Raw genomic sequence first — 22,613 nt, forward strand, 5'->3', positions numbered from 1 at the left:
GTGTCTGTGAAAGGGAAAGTTAGAGATTGTGATAATTTATTTTATGTGGGAAACTTAAAAGAACACTTTTAAAATAAAAGAGCACATCTTGTAAATTGGTATTTCTTTATGATGAAAAATTGGGATTTCAGGTAGCTAGCAAGGGATGGGTGGGAGGAACCAACAGTACAGTAAACCTTTATTTATTTATTTAGAATAAGTCTTTCTTATTCTGACTTTCCATTCTACCCTGGTATTAATTGAAAACTCCCATCCTTGGTCCATTTTACACAGTGCGATTACCTGGTACATAATAGTGCTCCAAATTTTAACAGTTGTGCAAAATAAAGTCGACTCATCTGCTAAAATCTTGGGGAAAAAATTGACCTATAAGAAAGTAAGGGTTTAAATTATGAGAGGAAAACAAACAGCTGCATCAAGATCCTGAGAACACTACCTTTGGGAAATACAGTTCAAAATTTGACTGCCTGTATTTCTTTTAATGTAAGTTTTTTAAAATGATGAAAACAGTATAGCTACCTTTTAGACAATTTGGGAGATAGAGAAAATAAAAATAAATGATACTAGCCTACCAGCTGATAGAACTACTGTCATTGCTGTGTGAGTTTCCTTTGAATTTTTTCTCTGCATATATTAAGAGGTTTTAAAAATAGCAAATGTATAATTTTATATTTTATTTTTGTAATTTAACACGTCATAAGGAGCCCTGGTGGCGCAGTGGTTAAGTGCTCAGCTGCTAACCAAAAGGTCAGCAGTTCGAACCCACCAGCCGCTCTGCAGAGAAAGATACAGCTTCTGTAAAGAAGCCTCCTTTAAAAATTACATCGTTGGAATTCTATGGGACAGTTCTACTCTGCCCTGTGGGGTTGCTGTGAGTTGATACTGACTCTACAGCAACAGATTTTTATTTTTTTAACATGTCATAAGCATTTTTTTTTGTTTCATCATCTTCATGACCATATTTTTAAGTAACAATGCAGTAATTTAATCACTTCCTAATTAATGGATATATATGTGTATTTGTATGTTGCTTCCGGTTGTTTATTTTCTCAGATGATAAGATGAACATCCTTGGGCATACAGCTTTTTCCATATTCAGGACCTCTTAGAATGGATTATTAGAAGTAGAAATGCTGAATCAAAGCATAACGTTTTTATGGGCTTTGAAACCTCTTGGACTTGTTCTGTTGTAACATGTTTTGGGCTGAGTTCTTCATTTGCTTGTTTATTTTGATATTTGGATATACCTGTGAAGAAGTGTCTGTCTTTGGCCTTTTTAGATATATTTTCCACTGCTCTTAACTCTCTTCCTCTTCCCCTCTCCCCCATTTTAGGCTGAATTGATGTTCTGCCTAGCACAGCATCTAACTGCAGGAGCATAGCATTTTCTAAAGAAATATGAGCATAACAGGAAGGTGTCATTGACTCTGAATTAAATTTGAACCTGTCCCCTGAATAGCTACAGGATTTGGAAGCTGAATCAATGTTATCAGATGAGTTAGAATCCAAACCAGAGGTGAGCCCAGTCGTCCTTTTATTTTGATAGGCTGTATTCCAAAGTTTATCCTTGGTTGCTGGGGTCAGTAAACTTTTTCTGTAATGGGGAAGATAGTAAATATTTTAAGCTTTGTGGGCCATACAGTTTTGGTCATAGCTACTCAACTCTCCTGTTGCAGTGCGAAAGCAGTCATACACACTAATGAGCGTGGCTGTATTCCAATACAAAGTTTATTTACAACACTGATGGTGAACTGGATTTGGCCCAAGGGCCATAGTTTGCCAACTCTTGCCTTAGTTTATTATTTTTCCATTACTAAGTACTTTCAAAGATTTAAAAGTACTGTTTTTATCTTTTATGACTTTTTATATTTGTTATTAAGTGTAAAATTATTATAATCAAGATATTATAAAATGAAATTTATATATGTGTGTGTGTATTCATTTTTCTCACTTTAATGTTAGTGCATCTCTGATGCATAATGGAAAGGTTGCTGAATGTAGAATTAGATTACTTAAGTTGGAAGACTGGTATTGATCTTAACTAGCCATGTGAATTTAGACAAATCACTCAATGTCTTCAACTTGATTTGTCATCTGAAAAATACATGTTTAGTCTTACTGGGTTGCAGTGAGGATTATATGAGCCAGTTCACAGAAGAGTGCTTTGTAAAATGTAATCAATATAATACAGTTGAAATTTTTTAATAGCCATCATTTAAAAATGTAATTATTTTTATCATTTCTCTGATGAGAGGTGACAGAGGTTAACATAATTATAAAATTCAGCCTTTCTCCAGAACAGAGGACTTGATAAATAACTTTAAATATTATGTTATAGTTACTTTAGTTTTTCTATGAATAAAGGCCTAGATTAGTGAACAGTCAAGACTTAATTACTACATTTTATGCAAATAACGTGCAGATTATGCCAGAACGGTTTTAATTTCATCATTTCTGTGTGTGGTATGTGTGGCTGGGTTGTTTGCAAAAATATGGTATATCACTTTTTGGTAAAGTCAAAGGCTTAGATCCATACCCGACAACCTGTATTTCTCAGTGTTGCCTTTTTTTACCCCTCTTTAGCTCCTGGTACAGTTTGTTCAGAATACCTCTATCCCATTGGGACAGGGACTAGTGGAATCAGAAACTAAAGACATTACTTGCTTGTCCCTCCTTCCGGTGACTGAGGCCTCAGAATGCAGCCGGCTAATGTTACCAGGTAAAAACTGAGATCACTAGAGATAGGATAATGGAGTCCTAAGAGCTTAGCCTACTGTATGGTACCAGTGGAGTGGGAGAACTGACTTTATAACTGACTGGTGGAGATTGTAAAAATTGGGCGTCATGGAGAAAAAAGCAATCATGGGAGTTATAAATGCATTGGTAGTTTAAGCCATGGGAATGTATGTGATCACCCCCGGAGTGTGAGAGTGAGAAGAAAGGAAGGCCAAGAGAAGAATGCTATAGAACTTCCTATTGAAGGTATAGAATGAGGCAGAAGAGCCTGAGAAGGAACGGCTAGGATATTAGGAAGAATATCAGCAGAGTGGAAGCATGGAACCTTAGAGAATAATTAACATGTCAGAAGCTCCTGAGAGGCCCAGTGAAATGGAACTAAAAGAAGGCCATTATTGATCTTGATAGGAGCTGTTCCATTGAGTGAAGGGAGTAGAAAGCCAGGGTGCAGTGGGTTGGGGTATTAATACAATATATTCCACTCAATGTAAGTATAGTTGAAGAGCTAACTATACTTTCTAAAGGCTCTCCTGTGACAGGAAGGAAAAGAGAGGCATGTAAGGTAAAGGGAAGAATTTTGTTTTTGTTTTAGATGAGAGGTATTTTTATGCTAAAAGAAAAACACCAATTTATAGAGAAGCTGCAGACAGAAGGAGAGAGTGGATTATGGGTGACAAGGTCAGGAGCAGTAAAAAGAAGTAGAATGCTGAGTATAGGTAGTGAGATTAGCTTTGAATGGAAAGAGGGAGATCTCTACCATTAGAGTCATCATTGAGAAACCATCCCTCAAGGTTTTAGGGGAAGTTGTAAAGGCAATAGATATATTCCTTGCCCTTAGGAGCCTTAATAAATAATGGAGGATTTTTATCGTTTTTAAAAAGACTTCTTGAAAAGGAACTGTACATTTTTAATTAACATTCTAATGAGTCATTCATCATTTGTTCCTTTTTAAGTGAAACCCATGGTAATAGTTCTGGGCTTAGTGAAAACAGAAGGGCCAGTAGTGGGGGTTGGCTGTCTATCCACTGAGACCTATTGCACCCTATTAGCAAGGAGAACGTTATTTTTGGGTGCTATGAAGTCTTTATTTTCTGACCCTTGTTTTTAATGTTTGGAATGTTAATGTTAAATCAGGGGAGGGCCAGTATTGTTGATGATGACTTATTTTGTTTGTTATAAGTTCTACAGGTTACCATTCCCTAGTGGTGTCTTAGTTATCTAGTGCTTCTGTAGCAGAAATACCACAAGTGGATGGCTTTAACAAACAGAAGTTTATTCTCTCACAGTCTAGGAGGCTAGAAGTCTGAATTCAGGGTGCCAGTTCTAGGGGAGGGCTTTCTCTCTCTGCTGGTTCTGGGGGAAGGTCCTCATCATCCATCTTCCCCTTATGTGAGAGCTTCTCATCACAGGGACTTTAAGTCCAAAGGAAGTGCTCCACTCCCAGCTCTTCTTTCTTGGTGGCATGAAGTCCCTCTCCTCTCTGCTCGATTCTCTCTTTTATATTTCAAAAGAGATTGACTCAAGATACAACCTAATCCTGTAGATTTGAGTCCTGCCGCATTAACGTAACTGCCTCTAACCCTGCCTCATTCACATTATAGAGATTTGGATTTACAACACATAGAATAATCACATCAGATCACAAAATGGTGAACAACCAGACAATACTGGGAATCATGGCCTAGCCAAGTTGACACATATTTTGGGGGGACACGACTTAATTCATGAGAAATGATGTTCTTTTTTCTTTGATTTTTGAAGTCCCTTTAAAACCCTTTTCAGTTTTTAAAGATCCAAGAAGGCTGGATATGTCCAACGAACCAGTGTTTAAAAGATTTTCCTATCTAGTTCCTAGCTTTCCCATATCTTTCCTCTCTCAATTCCTATTTTTCTGCTTGTATGTTGGGGGTCATATTTTCCAAATCCCTCTGAATTTGCAACATGTGGCAATTTTCAAGTGTTAATAAAATTCGATCTTCATTAAGCTTGGACATGGCAGTACTGTTCCTAGGCTTCCACTTTTATTCCTATAACTTAACTTATTATCTCACTAAAAGAGGGACAAAGTTACCGCCTTTATGAAGATAAATGAAACTCCAGAAAACATTGGATGCTCCAGCACTGCAGTATGGTTTCTTCTTATATTGCAGCTGAAACCTTTGGAAATTCACCTCTTCCCATAGGACAAGCTTCTTGAGAGCAAGTCTTCTGAATGAATTCTTTAGATCCAGTGTAAACTCAAAAGTATAATGAAACATATTGGTAATTCTATAAGATTTCATTCGTTTCCAAGGCTGTGGTTTTTTTTCTATGACTCATCAGAACTGTCATATGCATCTTATAGAAAGCAAGAGGAGGAATCTACCCCCAAGGAAGATAATTTAAAATGTAGATCCTTTATAAGTTAGTGTTGACTGCATAGATGATATTTTCAAGGGAAGAGCACTTGATTTCTGACCTCAAAAAGGACAGTTCTGTAATGTAAAATAAAGTAGAATGCTGAGCATGTGGATGGTTGGTTATTAGTTACTGCCAAGTGTCAGAGGAGTCTCTTGCTCACATTTTAGCCGACTCCCTTTAGAACTTAAAGCCATCCCCCTGTTCTTGTCTAAGGCAATTTTTATATTTGTAGAATGAAAGTATTATCTGCTTCTATAAAGGTGTTAATACTAGGGGTGCTATAAGGGTATTTGGGGCTGTATATCAAAGTGGTAGGCTTTTTGGAGATAAGTGCTACATAAAGCTGTGGTGTTTTCCCTTTTCTAGATGATACTCCAAATCATACCAACTCTTCCAAGGAGGTCGCTTCCTCGGCTGTGTTGAGAAGCCTTCAGGTGAATGTGGGCCCAGACGGAGAGGAGACGAGGGCTCAGACTGTACAGAAGTCCCCGGAGTTTTTGCCAACTCCAGAGTCTCCTAGTTTGTTACAAGATCTACAGCCAAGTGATAGCACTTCTTTTATTCTTCTTAACCTAACAAGAGCAGGTATTCTTTTTCCTTCCCTGAACTCTGCTCACACTTAAGAAAAAAGTGGGAGTGTATGTATGTGTCCTGTTTTACTCAAGTTACATGGTGGAAAGAAGCTTTATTATTTTGGAGAATTTTTTTAGTCCGGTGACCAATTGAGTGTGTGGAGGGAGAGAGTGGACTCTAGGAGGACTCAATAGTCGCTTGTTTGGGAAACCAGGTGGGTAGTGGGGCTATCCACTGAGATAGTGAGCACAGGAGGAACAGGGCTTGGGGGAGGATGATTAGTCCCACTTTGTGCCTTTTGATGTTGAGATTTCTCAGGGACATTCAGGAAGAGTTGTCCTTTAGAGAGTTAGAAACAGGAATCCAGAGTTCTGGAGAGAGGTCTAGGGTGAGATACATAGCTTTGGTCCTTACCAGCATTTAGGAAGTATATGGAACAATGGGCATGGATTTGTTCACTCAGGAGGAGTCTGGAGCATCAACTAAAAAGAAAGCAAGGCTGGGACCCTGGGGGGGAAAAAAAACATTTAAGAGGGGGACAGAAGAATGGGAAGGAGCAGCTAGAGTAGGAGGAAGAGACAGGGAGAAAGTGTGAGGGAAGCCAAGGGCGGAAAAAATTTTAAGGAAGGAAAGTACTAGAATCGTGGCAAATACTACAGGATGGGCTTGTGAGACGGACTGGGAAGTGTGTGTCTGGTGACCTTAGCAAGAACAACTGTTATTGGGGTAGTAGAGGCGGAGGCCAGGGTTAAAGAGAGGAGGAAGTAAATGGAAGGTAAGAAATTGGATGCACAAGTTGGAAGGTACTCTTGTTCAAGAAACTTGACTTTGAAGGGCACAAGTGAGAAGGTAATAGCTGTAGAGGTACTTGGAGTTTTTTTTTTTTTTTTTAATAAAGTTGGGAGAGACTTCAGCTAGAACAGATTAAAGGCTGCAAGGGAAGACTGGCCAATAGAGAGGAATAGGTCACAGACAGGAGAGAGGAGATACCTGAATGTGACAGATACAGGAGAGGATAGCTGAAGAAAGAGATTGGAATACCAAAGGTAGAGATAAGCCTGATGGCCAGGAAGGAAAACTTTGCCCCTGAAACAGGAGGAGGCAAAGTAAAGACAAGCCTGTATGCTGAGGGTAGAAAGATGATGACCTAATTATCTATGAGACAGAAATTTGAGGTGAGATGAAGACCTGGAATAGCTGATTCAGGACATGGAGTGTTTCTGAGCCAAGGCAGATAAAAGGATTGCTTGATGACTTAATTTTCATATATTCTTTTGTTTCTTCCAGGTCTGGGCTCTTCAGCTGAGCACTTAGTATTTGTACAAGATGCGGCAGAGGATTCAGGGAATGACTTCCTCTCCAGTGAGAGCACAGACAGTAGCATTCCATGGTTCCTCCGGGTTCAGGAGTTGGCCCACGACAGTTTGATTGCTGCTACTCGTGCACAGCTGGCAAAGAATGCAAAAACCAGCAGCAATGGTGAGACCCTTGTCATGTTTTCCTTTCTGGTATCTTGTGCAAAGACATTTTTGACAGTGCAGTGGCTATATTTTGAGTTATTGGAAAGAGCAGAAGGCCAGGGATGTGTGTTGTTATAAGTCTTATCTAAAATGTGTGTGTGTGTGTGTGTGTGTGTGTGTGTGTGTGTGTGTGTACAGGTAAAATAACTTGGCCATGCCAGATTTGTGTGCAGAGTCAACTAACGTTCTCAATTCTTGACTTTAAATAATGTTCCTTTTAAAGGAAGAACAGTTTCTTACAGATACCCAGTGTTATCTTGAATTGTTTTTATTGTGATGTTAAGTATGTAAAAACAAAGAATTATATATAAACTTCTTATAATAGAGCTCCTTGACCTTATCAGATTAAAACAATTTTATCAGTTAATAGAAATAAAACTGCAAACGCAGTGTAAATAAAATTAAGTTACTGTGGCTGACAGTGACGTTTTGCTGAAACAAAATTGCTGCTCATAACAATTTAGTAATTCACTGTGATGACTGTAGTGCTGTTGCTTTGGAGTTCAGTATGTCTGTACGACCTACTGTGTGCCACTTTTCTCTATTCCGCAAATTCTCAAGACGGTCCCTGGATCGATCAGCATCACTGGGAACTTGTTAGAAATGCAGATTCTCAGACCCATCGAATCAGAAACTTTGGAGGGGGGCCTAGAAGCCTCTGTTGTACTAAGCCTTTCTTGTGGTTCTGATACATGGTAAAGCTTGAAAGCCACTCCTTTATTCAAACCCCTCCTAAACCACTGCAAAACATTTGCTTAATGTAGTATGCTTTCTGTCTTAGGACTGCCTCTGTATTTTCTCCTTAACCTGTGGCAATTAAGGTAGTACTGTATGGTTCAATGGAAACCCTGGTGGCCTAGTGGTTAAGTGCTACAGCTGCTACCAAAAGGGTCAGCAGTTCGAATCTGCCAGGCGCTCCTTGGAAACTATGGGGCAGTTCTACTCTGTCCTATAGGGTCGCTAGGAGTCGGAATCGACGCGACGGCACTGGGTTTGGGTGTTTTTGGTATGGTTCGATACTGTTGTTACCACAGACCAAGCTTAAGCACTGAAACCTCACGGCAGTACACAGCTGTGTAGAGGTGACGCAGGTGATCTAGGATATGCTTTTGATTATTTTTTGATTACTGTTCAGATGGAAACAAAAACCTTAAAAATTTCTGACAGAGAACTCAGGATCCCTGTGAATATTTCAGAATAACCCAGTTTAAGAAATATGAACCTCATTCTTTTCTCGAAAGCTTTAATTCTATTAATTTTCAAAATAATTAGTTCTGTTTGTGACTACTGTAGAGCTGCTTAGAATGGCTCATTTTACCACTTTAGGATTCTTCCGGAGATGCTTTCGCCAGTATTTGACTTCTGGAACCTTTGGCATCTCCATGTTAACACTGAGGAAGTAGTGCCAGATTTGACGATGAGAAGCAGTGTAGGGAGGGAGCTTGAATCTGGGGATCTAGGATCCAGGCCTGGTGCCATCATTTGCTAGGTTTCTGCCTTGGGCTTTTTGCTTCAGTTCTCTTATGTTTAGAACCTAGAGATCAGGTAGCTTAGCTGACTGGGTTAGTTGTTAGGGAGATTAAATAAGATTCTATCTGGGAAGTTGGGAAATGCTTTATAATCAGCAAAACATTGTGTGGATGTTTCTCTTACTCCCATAGTATGTCATCTTACCACCTTACAACCTCGTGTTTATGTGAGCCCAAATATAAGACAGTCTTCCATTTTCCCAGTGAGATGATTCACTAAAAATCCTTTTTTGCTAACTTAAATATATAAACCTTTAGGCATGTAGATAAAATATAAGTTGTTATTTGAAAATTATATCATTTTGGTTACACATACACATTTTAATCATGTTATATGAAATAGTTTAATATTGTTTTTTTCCCTACTAACATGTAATGATGTTATTTTATAACATGTAATGATGTTATGATGTTATTTTAACATGTAACAAAATTATTTTATTCCGTACTTTCCATGCATTTTTGACACAAATACCTTTGTCATTACTGAAGCCTGTTTGTGAGTTCCCTAACACAGTTTTTCAGAGCACATTGTATTCCCTTTCATCTAAGTTGCCTGAAACACAGAAATATTTGAATTTTAGCCCTTGGACACCCTTCTAAGTCAGACTTGAAGCCACCCCTGAAGTTCACCTTTCAACCAAAGATTAGGTAGACCTAAAAGAAACCCTGTGGAGCAGTGGTTAAGAGCTTCAGCTGCTAACCGAAAGATCAGCAGTTCGAGTCCAACTTGGAAAACCCTATGGGGAAGTTGTACTCTGTTCTGTAGGATCGCTATGAGTTGGAATCAACTGGATGGCACTGGGTTTGGTTTTTTTTTTTTTTAATAAGACAACATGTGAGGAACATGCTTCTTAGCTCCATCAGGTATATGAGATCAAATGGGCAACACCTGCCTGGGAACAAAGGTGAGGGAGGGGACAGGAATACTGGACGAATGGACATGGTAAACCTGAGGTAGAAAGGGAAACAGGGAGAGTGCTGACACAATGCAGCATTGCAGCCAATGCCATGAAACAATTTGTGTATAAATTTTTGAATGAGAAGCTAATTCGCTCTATAAGCTTTCACCTAAATCACAATTAAAAAAAAAAATCTGAATTTTAGTATGATACTGTATATCAGGGTCAGCAGAGGCCTTTGGGCCAAATTCCCACCTATTTTTGTAAATAAAGTTTTATTGGAACAAAGACATGCCCATTAGTTACAAATTGTCTACGGCTACTTCAGTGAATTAGTTGAATAGTTCTAACAGACCGTATGTCCCTTAAAGCCGAAAATATTTACCATCTGACCCTTTACAGAAGAAAATTGCTGACTCTGCTGTAGATTATGTCCTCATCTATAAATTTTATCCCCAAGTGCAAAATACCTATTCATGAAACAGTAGGATCTTTAAAGTGTTTTCAGTATTATCAGCACTTGTAATTATGAGGTATTGAATTTCTTAGTCTCTCTGTTTTTTTTTAAACTAGTTCTATCGTATAACCTCTGAATATCCAAAACTGTCATTGGTTGAGGTCATTTTTTTTTAGCTTCCCCGAATAGTGCTTTGTTTTAAAAAAGAAGTAATTGAGGGAACATTCCTTTAAGTGAATGATTTTATAAGGACTCAAATACAAGGCAACTCATTTTTTTCAGAGATACTTTTGAGAGAAAAATCTACCTTGTATTTGAGCTTATGTTGATAATCTTGAGTATTGAGGCGGAGGCATTCCAGTGATTTCTTAGCCTTGCCTTAGGCCATGTTTTTTATTTTCCTTGTTTTGTGATTACATAAATGTTTTTATCCTATCTACAAAATTAAATGCACAAAGGCCCAGCTGTCACCGTTTTAAATCTCTGGATTAGCATGGGGTTTCTATGTACTTTTCATTCGAAGTTAATTAGCTAGAGCTTTGGGGTTGGTGGGAAATTGTCTTTACAGTATATGAACTTCTGTGCTGTTGAAATTTTACCGATGTGTAGATAATACATTTTAAATTAAATTAAAAAAAAAATCCTAAATCCAATATTTCAAAATAATTAATGTTAAGCTGCAGAAGGCATCCTAGGTTCTGTGCTGAGCTTCAAGCAGTTAGTTTTATGATTACCATTTAGTATAGTGCAGCAGGGAGAACATACAGCAGGAAGAGAAGAATAATAGATGAGACAAAAACTGTCTTTAGTCAAGTGTCAGGTTCCAGGGAATATTATAGGTACAACTCATATATTCTGGTCTTGGCATTTTGGAAATATAAATTTTATTCCTTTGGTATGTATAGTGGAAAGAAAAACTCCATATGTTTATAGCAGAGCTAAGTGGCTCTGAATGTTTTTCCTCTACTGATGTCCAACTATGTGTTGAAGAAAATGAAAGAAAAGGAATAGCACCCGCTAATCTGGAATTTACGTAAAATTTTAATTACCTGATTTCATTTACATTTAAGGGACCCGCTGTGTACACCTCCACCCCTTCATTCTACTGAACAAAATTCCAGTAGATATTATCTCTAATTTCTTTTTTAAATGTGATTAGAAGTTAAAACAAATCAACTGACCCTTCACTCTTAAATATTTTATAACTAAAACGGAGTGGTACAAGAAATTGGAAGGTGGTTCTTATTCTCCAGAGTGATTAGAAAAAGCCAAATTGACTTCAGAAGATGAAAATATAAGAATGGCCATCTGCTAGAGAAAGTTACTGCTTTAAGCCCACAACTGAGCCAGAATGGCTGCTCCTCAAACTACAAGTTTTAATATTACCCAGAACTTTTAAGTCATCTTCTGTAGCACCCCATCCTGGGTGTTGATCTGCCTACTTTCCCACCAATCTTTGCAGTACAAAATAGGTTTTATTCTACTTTCTGAAATTTCTGATATGAAACCATTTCGTACGTTTCTTACATGTGTCAAAGAAGCCTTGTCTTAGGAAACAAAGCCTGGTAGCTTTTGGTAGTTCCCTGGAGTAAGGGAGTGGGGATGCAGAACACGCTCATTTTTGTTGTTAAATGGATACAAAGAGAGATGGGGATAGATACCTGATTAATGATCACTAGGTGTAAAGTATACAAGAGCTTTACTATTGGAACCACAGCATCTGAGCTGGGTCCTTCCCTGGATTACAAATACGTGATTCTGTTACAGGGGAAAATGTCCACCTTGGTTCTGGTGATGGACAACCCAAAGACTCTGGGCCCCTTCCTCAAGTGGAGAAGAAGCTCAAATGTACAGTTGAAGGCTGTGACCGGACATTTGTGTGGCCAGCTCACTTCAAGTACCACCTCAAAACTCATCGGTGAGCAAATCTGAGACCCCGTACATGGAGCTCAAGAGCTTTGAGGAACTTCTCCCCCAAATTGACAAAGGAAAGCAGGGGCTCCACCTCACTTCAGTTAGAATGTCTTTTTTCTTTAATGGAAAGATTTGCATTGTCTCACTTACCTCATTCTTGACAAATATTTAATAAGACATTTGGGCACCTAAATGCCTTAGAGCAAGAGTTCTTAAATTTCATTGTAAAATATAGCCTCTTGGAGAACTTAGTAATACACAAGCTTGGGCCCCACACTAAACCTATGAAATCACTGTTTCAAGGGGTGAGGCTTAAAAATCTGTAGTTCTCAGGAACTCTTCAGGAGATTCTGATACATATACTGAGGCTTCAGATCTACTGTCTGCCTTGAAAATCAGTAGGAGCTTTGACTTGACCACTCAGGTGAAGAATATTTTCAGGTGCTGTTGCTATGTTATTATTTTTGCAGAAACGACCGCTCCTTCATCTGCCCTGCAGAAGGTTGTGGAAAAAGCTTCTATGTGCTGCAGAGGCTGAAGGTGCACATGAGGACCCACAATGGGGAGAAGCCCTTTATGTGCCCTGAGTCCAGCTGTGGCAAGCAGTTCACTACAGCTGGAAACCTGAAGAACCACCTACGGATCCACACAGGTGTGTGCAACCCCAGTGTGCCCATGGAGAATCTGCTGCTTGGCTCAGCACTTGCTTGCCTCTCCTTAGGAAAGGCTCTAAGGTGGGAATAGAAATGAAGGTCAGCGTTTCTCCCCATCTTACCCCATTAGTGCCTGGAACAGTTTCTGTATGGTTTGTGTGACTCAAAAAATGTTACTGCCCAAAATTACATCTGCCTAAAGCTCAGAGATAATCTGAAAACAGCAGACTTTGTCCATATCTCATCGTATCATTGTTATCTGCGAAGACTTTATGGCCCGTACTGTACTTTAGGCTCCTGAGGCAGACACCTAAGTGTAATATTAGGAGATCCTTGAAAGATAACACTCGCTAGACAGCGCAGTTGAAATTATATAGCATGAATTCAAGAAATTGGAGTAAGTCATTGGAAACAGTGTAAGCTAGATGGGAAAGGAAAGGGATAGTCAATTCAACAGAAGACAGTCTTTCTCTTCTTATTTCCTGTCTCTAGGAGAGAAGCCATTCCTTTGTGAAGCCCAAGGGTGTGGCCGCTCCTTTGCTGAGTATTCTAGCCTCCGAAAACATCTGGTGGTTCACTCAGGTACTAGAACTTGCACCATTTGTAGATTTCAGGAAAGATAGAAAGCTAAAGGGGTGGGGGATAGGTACTAAATCTAAAAAGAAACAAACTGTTCACCACAAAGATAAAGCTGCTTCATCATCACACCAGAATCAGAAATCAAGGGCCTTGGTAATTATACCCAAAGGGTCTTATAATCAAGGGGGAGAGGAGGAGGAATTTAATTGTCATTGTTTTCAGCTGAGCCAATGAATGGCTTTCTAATCCAGACCTTTTTCTGAGGGGATCAGCAAATTTGGCACTAGCTGAGTGCTTTTATGAGTTGCAAAATATGGATCCCGTTTTTTAGGAATTGATATTTCCATTCCTCTGGGGGAGGATTTCAAATCAGAAGAAAGTAGGATTGATGTTAGTGACAACAGCACCATCTTGTTGAGGGTCTTCGTCTTTTCTGCTGACCCTGTACTTTACCAAACGTGATGTTCTTCTCCAGGGCCTGATCCCTCCTGATAACATGTCCAGAGTATGTAAGACACAGTCTCGCCATCCTTGCCTCTAAGAAGCATTCTGGTTGTACTTCCTCCAAGACATATGTGTTTGTTCTTTTGGCAGTTCATGGTATATTCAATATTCTTTGCCAGCACCACAATTCAAAGGGGTCAGTTCTTTTTCGATCTTCTTATTCATTGTCCAGCTTTCACATGCATATGACGTGATTGAAAATACCATGGCTTGGGTCAGACACACCTTAGTCTTCGAGTTGACATCTTTGCTTTTCGACACTTTAAAGGGGTCCTTTGCAGCACATTTGCCCAATACAATGCCATCTTTTGATTTCTTGACTGGTACTTCCATGGGTGTTGGTTGTGAATCCAAGTAAAATGAAATCCTTGACAGCTTCAATCTTTTATCCATTTCTCATGATGTTGTTTATTGGTCCAGTTGTGAGGATTTCTGTTTCCTTTATGTTGAGGTGTAATCCATACTGAAGGCTATGGCCTTTGATCTTCATTAGTAAGTGCTTCAAGTTCCTTCACTTTCAGCAAGCAAGGTTGTGTCATCTGCATAAGGCAGGCGGTTAATTAGTCTTCCTCCAATCCTGATGTCCCATTCTTCTTCATGTAGTCCAGCTCCTTGGATTATTTGCTCAGCATACAGATTGAATAGGTATGGCAAAAAGATACAACCCTGACGCACACGTTTCCTGACTTTAAACCACTCAGTATCCCCTTGTTCTGTCCGAACAACTGCTTCTTGATCTATGTACAGGTTCCTCATGGGCACAAGTAAGTGTTCTGGAATTCGCATTCTTGTAGGTTTTAGTAGTTTGTTTTTCATAGGATTTTCTTCATATAAGTTCATGTCGTTTGCAAATACAGTTTTACTTCTTCCTTTCTTATCTGTGTGCCTTTTAATTTTTTTTTTTCCTTGCCTTATTGTACTGACTAGAACCTCCACTACAATGTTGAATAGAAGAGGTGAGAGCAGGCATCCTTGTCTTGTTCCCAGCGTTAGGGACAAAGCATCCAGTCTTTTATGATTAAGTATGATGTTAGCTGTAGCTTTTTCACAGGTGTCCTTTATCAGGTTTTGGAACTTCCCTTCTATTCCTAGTTTGTTCATGGTTTTTATGAATTTTGGTTGTTGGATTCTGTCAAAATGCTATTCTTGTTTCTATTGAAATGATCATGTTTTTGTTTTTTATTAACAGTAATTGATATATGTACATAAAGATTAAAAAAAAAAACAAACCAAACCTGTTGCTGTCAGTTGGTTCAGACTCATAGCGACCTTATAAGGCAGAGTAGAACTGCCCCATAGGGTTTCCAAGGAGCACCTGGTGGATTCGAGCTTCTGACCTTTTCGTTAGCAGCAATAGTTCTTAACCACTACGCCACCAGTGTTTCCTGTATATGTATGTATATATACACACACACACAGTTCACTCTTTTTTAATCGCCGTGTATCCTGGAATCACTCCATGTCAGTGTATAGAAATTTTCCCCATTCCTTTTTACATAGCATTCCACTGTGTTTATGTTCCATAGTTTTGTTTAGTTAGTCTTCTGTGATGAATATTTTTTCCCAGTCTTTAGCCATTTTAAACAATGCTGAAGTGAATAACTTTGTGTATAGATTATTTCACATTTTGCCACTGTAACTTCAGGACAGATTCCTAGAAGTGGGGTTTCTACATCAAAGGGCAAGTACATCTGTAATTTTTCTAGATACTATAAGATTATCTGCCACAGGGGTTGTAGTATTTTGTGTTCCTGTCAGCAGGGTAAGATTGCTTTACAGTGTTTTTATCAACTGTGAATTAGTTCCCAACACTTACAAATAGATTTTACTTAAAAACCCTCATTTCTAGCTTCTCTTTAAAAAAAATTTCAGAACATCTGGCAGTGATAGGCTTAGATTCACACATGGCAATAATTGACTAGAACTGAGTAACAGCTGCTCCTTTGTGGGGAAGGTACTCTTTAGGTTACTATGGCTCCCACCTGGCCCGTTTCACTTATTTATGCCACCACCCAGCCCCCTGTAGACTTGAGTTTTTGACCTCTGCTCTAAGGGTGGTTGTCTGGGTAGGTGGGATGGAGTCTGAGAGTTTTGGACTTGAAAACATAGAGAATACTTGAGATCACTGTGCTAAAAGAGCCACCAGTGTAAATGTTGAAGACTCTGAGAGCATTGGCCAAAAAAACCACCATTGCTGTTGAGTCACTTTTGACTCATAGCAACCCTATAGCACAGAGTAGAACTGCCCCATACGGTTTCCAAGGAGCGGCTGGTAGATTCGAACTACTGTCCTTTTGGTTAGCAGCTGAGCTCTTAACCACTGCACCACCCAGGGCTCTGAGAATGATGACAGGAAACAGGATAAGGGGATAGTATGAACTCAGGGTTGAAATCCTTGAGAAACGTATGTGTCCTAGAGGTCCATGGAAGACTGACTTTGAAAAGGGATGTAAATACTCTGTGTGGCTGGCAATCCTATAGTCAAAGACGTTTTTGAAGGCAGCAGTGCAGTGGGTATGGAAAGAACTGGTGGTTGAGAACAGTCCTGGGTGTACTCTTCCTGCCTTCCCCTACGTACTGAAGGTTGAGAGGCTGGGGAAAGGTGGGAAGTGGGAGAAGGAGCAGCTTCTTGATAACATTCTCTGGGCCTCTTCATCTAGGTCTTGAGTCCATTCTCTTGCTGTGAGAAATGTACTTTGTCTTTTTGCTTCTCCTGTCTTAACCTGGTCCCTGTTTCAGGAGAGAAACCTCATCAGTGCCAAGTCTGTGGGAAGACCTTCTCTCAGAGTGGGAGCAGGAATGTGCACATGAAAAAGCATCACTTACAGATGGGAGCAGCTGGGAGTCAAGAACAGGAGCAGACTGGTGAGAAGAGTGGGCATAGTGGAAGGCTGTATCTTTCAGGGTCAAAAAGCCAAGTAACTGGCCTGTCTGGTTATCTGGAAGTCTCTGATTCAGTTTTAGGTGGAGAGACTTGGTCTCAGTTGGTAGGTGGGCTAGTGGTTCCTAAACCTAGTATAAAGTAGAATTACCTGCAGTGTTTTAAAACATACATAAGCCTATTGCTCATCCTCCCTCTCCCCCCCAAAATAAAACAAAGCAACCTCATAAGTGAGATTATTTGGGAGTAAGATCCTAGAATCTGTAGTTTTAAAAGTTCTTCTAGTGAGCATTGAGTTTATGTTAATGGTGGTGGAATAATTTGTAAAAGGGTAGCCTATAATGGTTGCACGACATGAAGAATACAGTCAATGTCACTGAATTATACATGTAGAAATAGTTGAATTGGCGAATGTTCTGTCGTATTTTCACCACACACAAAAACGTTCCTGTAATGAGTTTGATGGTAACTAATCTAGTCCTGATCTGAACCAGCATTTGAATATCACTGTGATAAAGATAGCAACCCTGGTGGTATAGTGGTTAAGAGCTATGGCTTCTAACCAAAAGGTCGGCAGTTCACATCCACCAGGCGATCCTTGGAAACTGTGTGGGGCAGTTCTGCTCTGTCCTGTAGGGTCACTGTGAGTCTAGATGGACTTGACGGCAATGGATTTGGTTGGTTTTGGTGATAAAGATTCCTCTATGTCGAGGATTTGGCATTTTGTTACTTACCAGTCATGACTACATCTTTGTCCTAACTTAAATTTGATAACTCTTTTTTCTCTTTTTTGTTATTCCTTTTCTATGTTTCCTTAATCCCTATTTCCTTCCAAATATTTCTTTATAAAGATTCACCCATCCCATTTCATATGCTAATTCTTCAGGTGCTGATTACAAGCAAGGATATTTATCCCTAAGGCTCAACCCTCTCTTCTGGGTTTATTCTTGTTTCCCAAAAGTAAGTGAAATAGGAGGTGGCATCCAGGATACAGGTTAACTTCTCATTACGTAGAAGAAGGCCAGCTTCCTTGTGAAGGGGAGTGAGGACTAGGCACAGCCATGAGAGAGGTTGACTGCTGTATGTCTCATCCTATTCTCTGTGCAGCTGAGCCACTAATGGGCAGTAGTTTGCTTGAAGAGGCTTCAGTACCCAGTAAAAACCTGGTGTCTGTGAATTCCCAGCCCAGCCTTGGTGGAGAGTCCTTGAATCTACCAAATACCAGTTCTATTCTGGGAGTTGATGGTAAGACTTTCAACTCTCCTTTATTTGGGGAAAGTGGGCTGCAACTAGGGACAAAGGAATGGGGTTATCTCCAAAACGAAGATCTTAATTAATGTCATTTCTTATGAGTAGCTGTGATATGATTGAGTAGGATTTGTGTTCTTTGTTTCTGGGGTGGGTAAGTAAAATTGTGATAATGTAACAAAAAATGAAGAAATTTTTAAAAAAGAAAATTATCCATAATCCTAGCATCCTAGCCCAACTATTTTTATCTTTCCTATTGCAGTTATGGAAGAACTTAACTTTTAAAACATTTATACAGAACATAACCAGGTTTTACAGAGGAGATATAAAGCAATTTCTCCATACCTTCAAAAGCCATATCTTCTGGAGAACAGAAAGGGCTCTCTAGGAAACAATTGCTCCTCTCTGGTATAGAAATTTCACTCAAGTTACACAGGCCAGGCCCTCTTCTCTGAAAAACTTAACAGGTGAGGTCAGCATGCATTTATTCAGTGCCTACTATGTGCCTGGCACCATGGGAAAGAGAAAAGTAGAAGACAGGGACCTTAAAACCCATTTGAGAAGACAAAACTTACATATGGGAAGCAACATTGAGTAAACAGTCGTGTGTAAGCAAATACTAAATTTTATGGTATAGTTGGGAAGCAGCAGTATGAGCTAGAAAGTCCCTGAATAAACTTTTGTTTAAGGGATAAGTGGTATATCTGTAAAATGTTTCCAGAATTTTCCTGGTGCTCCCATGAATGAACATTTAATAAGTCTGAGATCTATGTTTTAGTTTCCCATAGCCTTCTCAGTTTTAGGTGTAAGTGATCATGGTTATGTAACTTCTATATGGCACCTACAAGGCCCAGAATGTGCCACCACATAAGCCTGCTGTTTCAGGAATGATACTAGTGGGTAACTAAAGCATGAGCCACAGAAATTGCATGGAGCGAGATTGTCAGCCCTGAAGAAGTCAGTCAGTCTCAGGGGAGGAAGGGACACTTGGAACTTTGTGTAGGAGTAGGAACTTTGAAGCCAGGTTTAACTTAAGTTGTTGGCCCGCCCATATTGTGTTATTTGTATCATTGGTGACTGCTTTAAGGGTTGTCTCTGGCACCCTGATCTGCCTGCTTAGGCAGGTTTTGCCCTATTTCGTACACAATTCTAATCCAGGCAACAGTGCTAAAATCATATTACTCTAACTTGATATATAAAAAATTGGTCAACTATTTTATCAAGATTTCTTGCCTCTGGGTTATATTTTACTCTGTATATTTTCATCAAAAATAACAATTTTTTTTTTTTAATTTTTTCCCTGCCTTCCCCACCCCTTATGTAATACTTCCAGTTCACTGATAATGATTATCAGACAGGAATTAATTTGGAAGAAATACAGGAATGTGGGATTCAGTATTTCAGGGAACAGTTTTTAGAGCTCTTGATGGAGCAGGTAGGTATATCTGTGGATTCACTTTTCATTGAAACATTGTTCTGTTGTTTTGTAGAGGTGCTTGCTGAAGGATCCCCACGCCCCCTGTCTTCAGTGCCTGATGTGACACATCACTTGGTGACCATGCAGTCAGGGAGGCAATCATACGAGGTTTCTGTCTTAGCTGCAGTAAATCCACAGGAGGTAAACTATCTCGTGCCCTTACTTGGTTTCTGTGGAGACAAATGTGGGAAGTGGTTAGGAATCTAGGGAATCTGAAAAAAAAAAAAGCTTCTCCAATTGCCGTTTCCTGGAAACTTTGACTAGAATGTCTCACTTGAAGCTAAATATGAGACCAGTTTTGAAGGGAATCTGAGTATTGGGTGTCCCCAGAATTGGGAGATGTGATCACAGATGCTCCTTTGTATATACTCCTTAATGATGGACATCTGCCCCCACTGTTCTCTGCCTCGCTAGGAGATGAGGATGCTGCTTATAATTTATAAAGAAAATAACATCTAGGGATGGAATGACGCCTGGGCAAAAAAAAATAGTGACAGAATCATTAAAAATAATTAACTCAGTCTGCCAGGGTCATGTGTCTAAGGGATAGCAGGCCGAACCAGCTGGGCCTGTGGAAATGTATTCACTTATTTACTGAATAAGCAACCACCATCTACATCAAAGAGGGGTTTTAAGTTGATTCCAAGTACCCCCAACTCTATGGCCCTGGCTTTTTGACCCAGAAAACAGAATGAAAACCAGTCAGGCTTCTAGACTCTTAGGATATTTTATTGGCCTTGTGATAACTCAGTGGCGGCATGGGGTGGATGACTTCATCACAGTCTCATTTTATATGCACAGGCTTTGGCCAAAAACCTATGCAGCCTGGATCCCTTAAGCATTACAATATCTTTAAGTCTTCTTTGTCCCATTTCTTTTTATTATAAACTTTATGGCACAATAAGCTGCTATAGCATTTAAATGATCCAGATCCTATATTGAATAGTCTGAATTATTCTATAAAATCCCTGGGGTTATCCAGGATCAGAGGGCTCTGGGCATGCATGTTAATGTTTCTGCCATTGTATTCAGCTTTGCAGCCCATTGTCTAAGCCTTGTTTGTATTATATTGAAATTTTCTTGCTGTTGGTATCATCGGTTCTTCCTAGCTTGCCTTCTCCTGGTTACTGCTTTGAACTAATCATGTAGCCATTCTCTTTCTCCTGTCTTTATTCATCTAGTTTAAATTTTTTATTATGGAGATTTTCAAGGAGTATAGAAGAGAGACAATAGTATGATGAACCCCATGTACCTATTACCCAACTCGAACAATGAACTTTCTGCTATTCTTACTCTTCTACTTTTTTGTTGTTGCTGTTTTGCTTGTGCTAGAGTATTTTAAGGCAAATCTTAAGACATAGCATTTCATCTGTGAATATTTCAGTATATCCCTCTAACAGATAAGAAATTTTTTCATAACTATCTTTTCTGTACTCAGCAAAATAATTTCTTGATATCACCCAATGCATAATCTGTGTTCCTTTTTTTTTTCCTCTCAAAAATATCTTTTTATGATTAATTTGTTTGGATTAGGATCAAACAAGGCCCATACACTGCATTTGGTTGGTATCTATCTTATAATAGCCTCCCTCTCTTTTTTTTCAGGATGGTTATCTATTTAAGGAACTGGGGTATTTTCCCTATAGAATTTCCCATGTTCTTATTTCAGCTGGTTGATTCTTACTGTTTAACATATTTTTCTACCCACCAAATTTCCTAAAATAGCCTCTATTTCCTGTTTCTCCTACTTGAACCTTCATCCTTTGTGCTTACTGACTGACTTTTGGTTCCGCCATTTCTAATTTCCCCCTGGAAATTACAGATTTCTGCATCACTGACTGTGACTCTTGTTTTTCTTCTTTCTTTCCCGTCAAACAGAATCTCAGATACCACCTTTTGACTTGGTGTGTTTGCTCTTGAGACTTTAAGTCAATAGTGCCCTCTACCAAAACTGGAGGTCCTCCCACTTCATCCTCATACTTTGAAGGGCCTTTGTAGAGACTGCAGTTGCTTTCAGAAGATACTTGCCCATATAGGAGTACGTAAGGGTTCACTGCATTAGTGTCATGCTACACTCAGGCTACACTAGTCAGTCTGTCCCATAAATCTGGTTAATTTCATCCGTTATACAAAAATGTTGCTAGCTAATTCATTATTCAGGACTTGGAAGTTATATGAGAATGTGGAATATACAAACAACAGTTTGGCTTATAGACTTTTAAGATATTTTCTTGCCATAGTGAGAAAGCCAGCATCAGGAAATGGACAAAATGCTGTCCTCAAATCCTGAGCTCTGTCAGTGTGTGCATTGATCTTTTGCTTTGGAACTACAGCTCCATGATTTACCCTTGCAGTACAGTCCCCACCTCTCACTCTTAATTCTTTTACTTTAGTATGAATTATTTCTCCTGTAATTCAGTTATAACATATTCTAGATTTTTATTTTTTTAATCTTTTACAGTTACTAAACCAAGGAGATTTAACTGAAAGACAGACATGAGTGTGGGTGCTGACTCCTGGAAGAGCAGCTCTGTCTGGTCCCAGAGCGCAGACAGTGGGAAAAGGATGCTTAAGGCTCACAATCCGTCAGAACCAAAATGAACCTGTGAAGGAAAAGACCCCACTTTTGCCTCTGTTCATCTTCCCTGGGATACAAGTGAATGTACGAGAGCTTCTCTTCAAGCTGCCATCTGATCCAGAGAAGGAACAAAGCAGTGAATATGGGCTGAGTAACTGTACCTACCCCTTGTCCCACTGCAAAATTTTGGGATGGACTTCTCCCAGAAGTGAATTTGGTTGTGTGTTGGCTGAAGTTTCCCTGACTGTTGAGGGCAGGTTTTCCTTTGAAGAGTTTTCATCCCAGACTCAGCTGTCTTTTCACATGGATGAACTGAGTCCTGCTACCAACCATAAAACTTTACCAGGAAATTGAGCTTTCAAGATGCCTTGTTGCTTTGGAGAAGGGAGTAAATGTCAGTTCTGTTGTGACATTCTCCCTTTAGCAACCTGAGTATGAGACTCTGCCACTGGGCTGCAAAAAAATAAATTACTTGAATTCTCCCTTGGCCCAGGCTGAGGTTACTGTCTTGTCCTATGTACCTTGACTTGGTCACTTTGCTTTCTTTGTTTATGGAACATACAATAAGTAGCATGTTAAGAGGGTTCTTTGTTTTAATTTAAAAATCACATGATTAAGAGCTTCAATTGTTTTCCCTTTAAATAAACAAAACAGCCTAGTCA

At 39.3% G+C, this 22,613-nt stretch overlaps 1 protein-coding gene across 2 annotated transcripts; it reads left to right on the forward strand.

The window, feature by feature from the left end:
• Positions 1–1,425: 1,425 nt before the first annotated feature.
• ZNF410 (zinc finger protein 410) lies at positions 1,426–21,923 on the forward strand. 2 transcript variants are annotated; one of them, XM_049899057.1, is made up of 11 exons: positions 1,426–1,516; positions 2,584–2,719; positions 5,503–5,721; positions 6,997–7,188; positions 11,885–12,035; positions 12,502–12,683; positions 13,177–13,266; positions 16,507–16,632; positions 17,756–17,893; positions 19,387–19,514; positions 21,835–21,923. In XM_049899057.1, the coding sequence occupies exons 1-11, from the start codon at positions 1,484–1,486 to the stop codon at positions 21,871–21,873; spliced, it is 1,434 nt and encodes a 477-aa protein (XP_049755014.1). In that variant the 5' UTR covers positions 1,426–1,483; the 3' UTR covers positions 21,874–21,923. The 2 variants fall into 2 exon arrangements, with proteins under 2 accessions (XP_049755014.1, XP_049755015.1); XM_049899058.1 differs by lacking the exon at positions 17,756–17,893.
• Positions 21,924–22,613: the final 690 nt, after the last annotated feature.

Source organism: Elephas maximus, chromosome 10, assembly GCF_024166365.1.
Source record: "Elephas maximus indicus isolate mEleMax1 chromosome 10, mEleMax1 primary haplotype, whole genome shotgun sequence".
In the NCBI taxonomy this organism is placed as follows: Eukaryota; Metazoa; Chordata; class Mammalia; order Proboscidea; family Elephantidae; genus Elephas; species Elephas maximus.

Coding starts and splice junctions, on each gene's coding strand:
- ZNF410 (XM_049899057.1), top strand. CDS start 1,484: ATGTTATCAGATGAGTTAGAATCCAAACCAGAG. Junction 5,722..6,996: donor TCTTAACCTAACAAGAGCAG/GTATTCTTTTTC, acceptor TGTTTCTTCCAG/GTCTGGGCTCTTCAGCTGAG. Junction 17,894..19,386: donor TTCTATTCTGGGAGTTGATG/GTAAGACTTTCA, acceptor GTTGTTTTGTAG/AGGTGCTTGCTGAAGGATCC.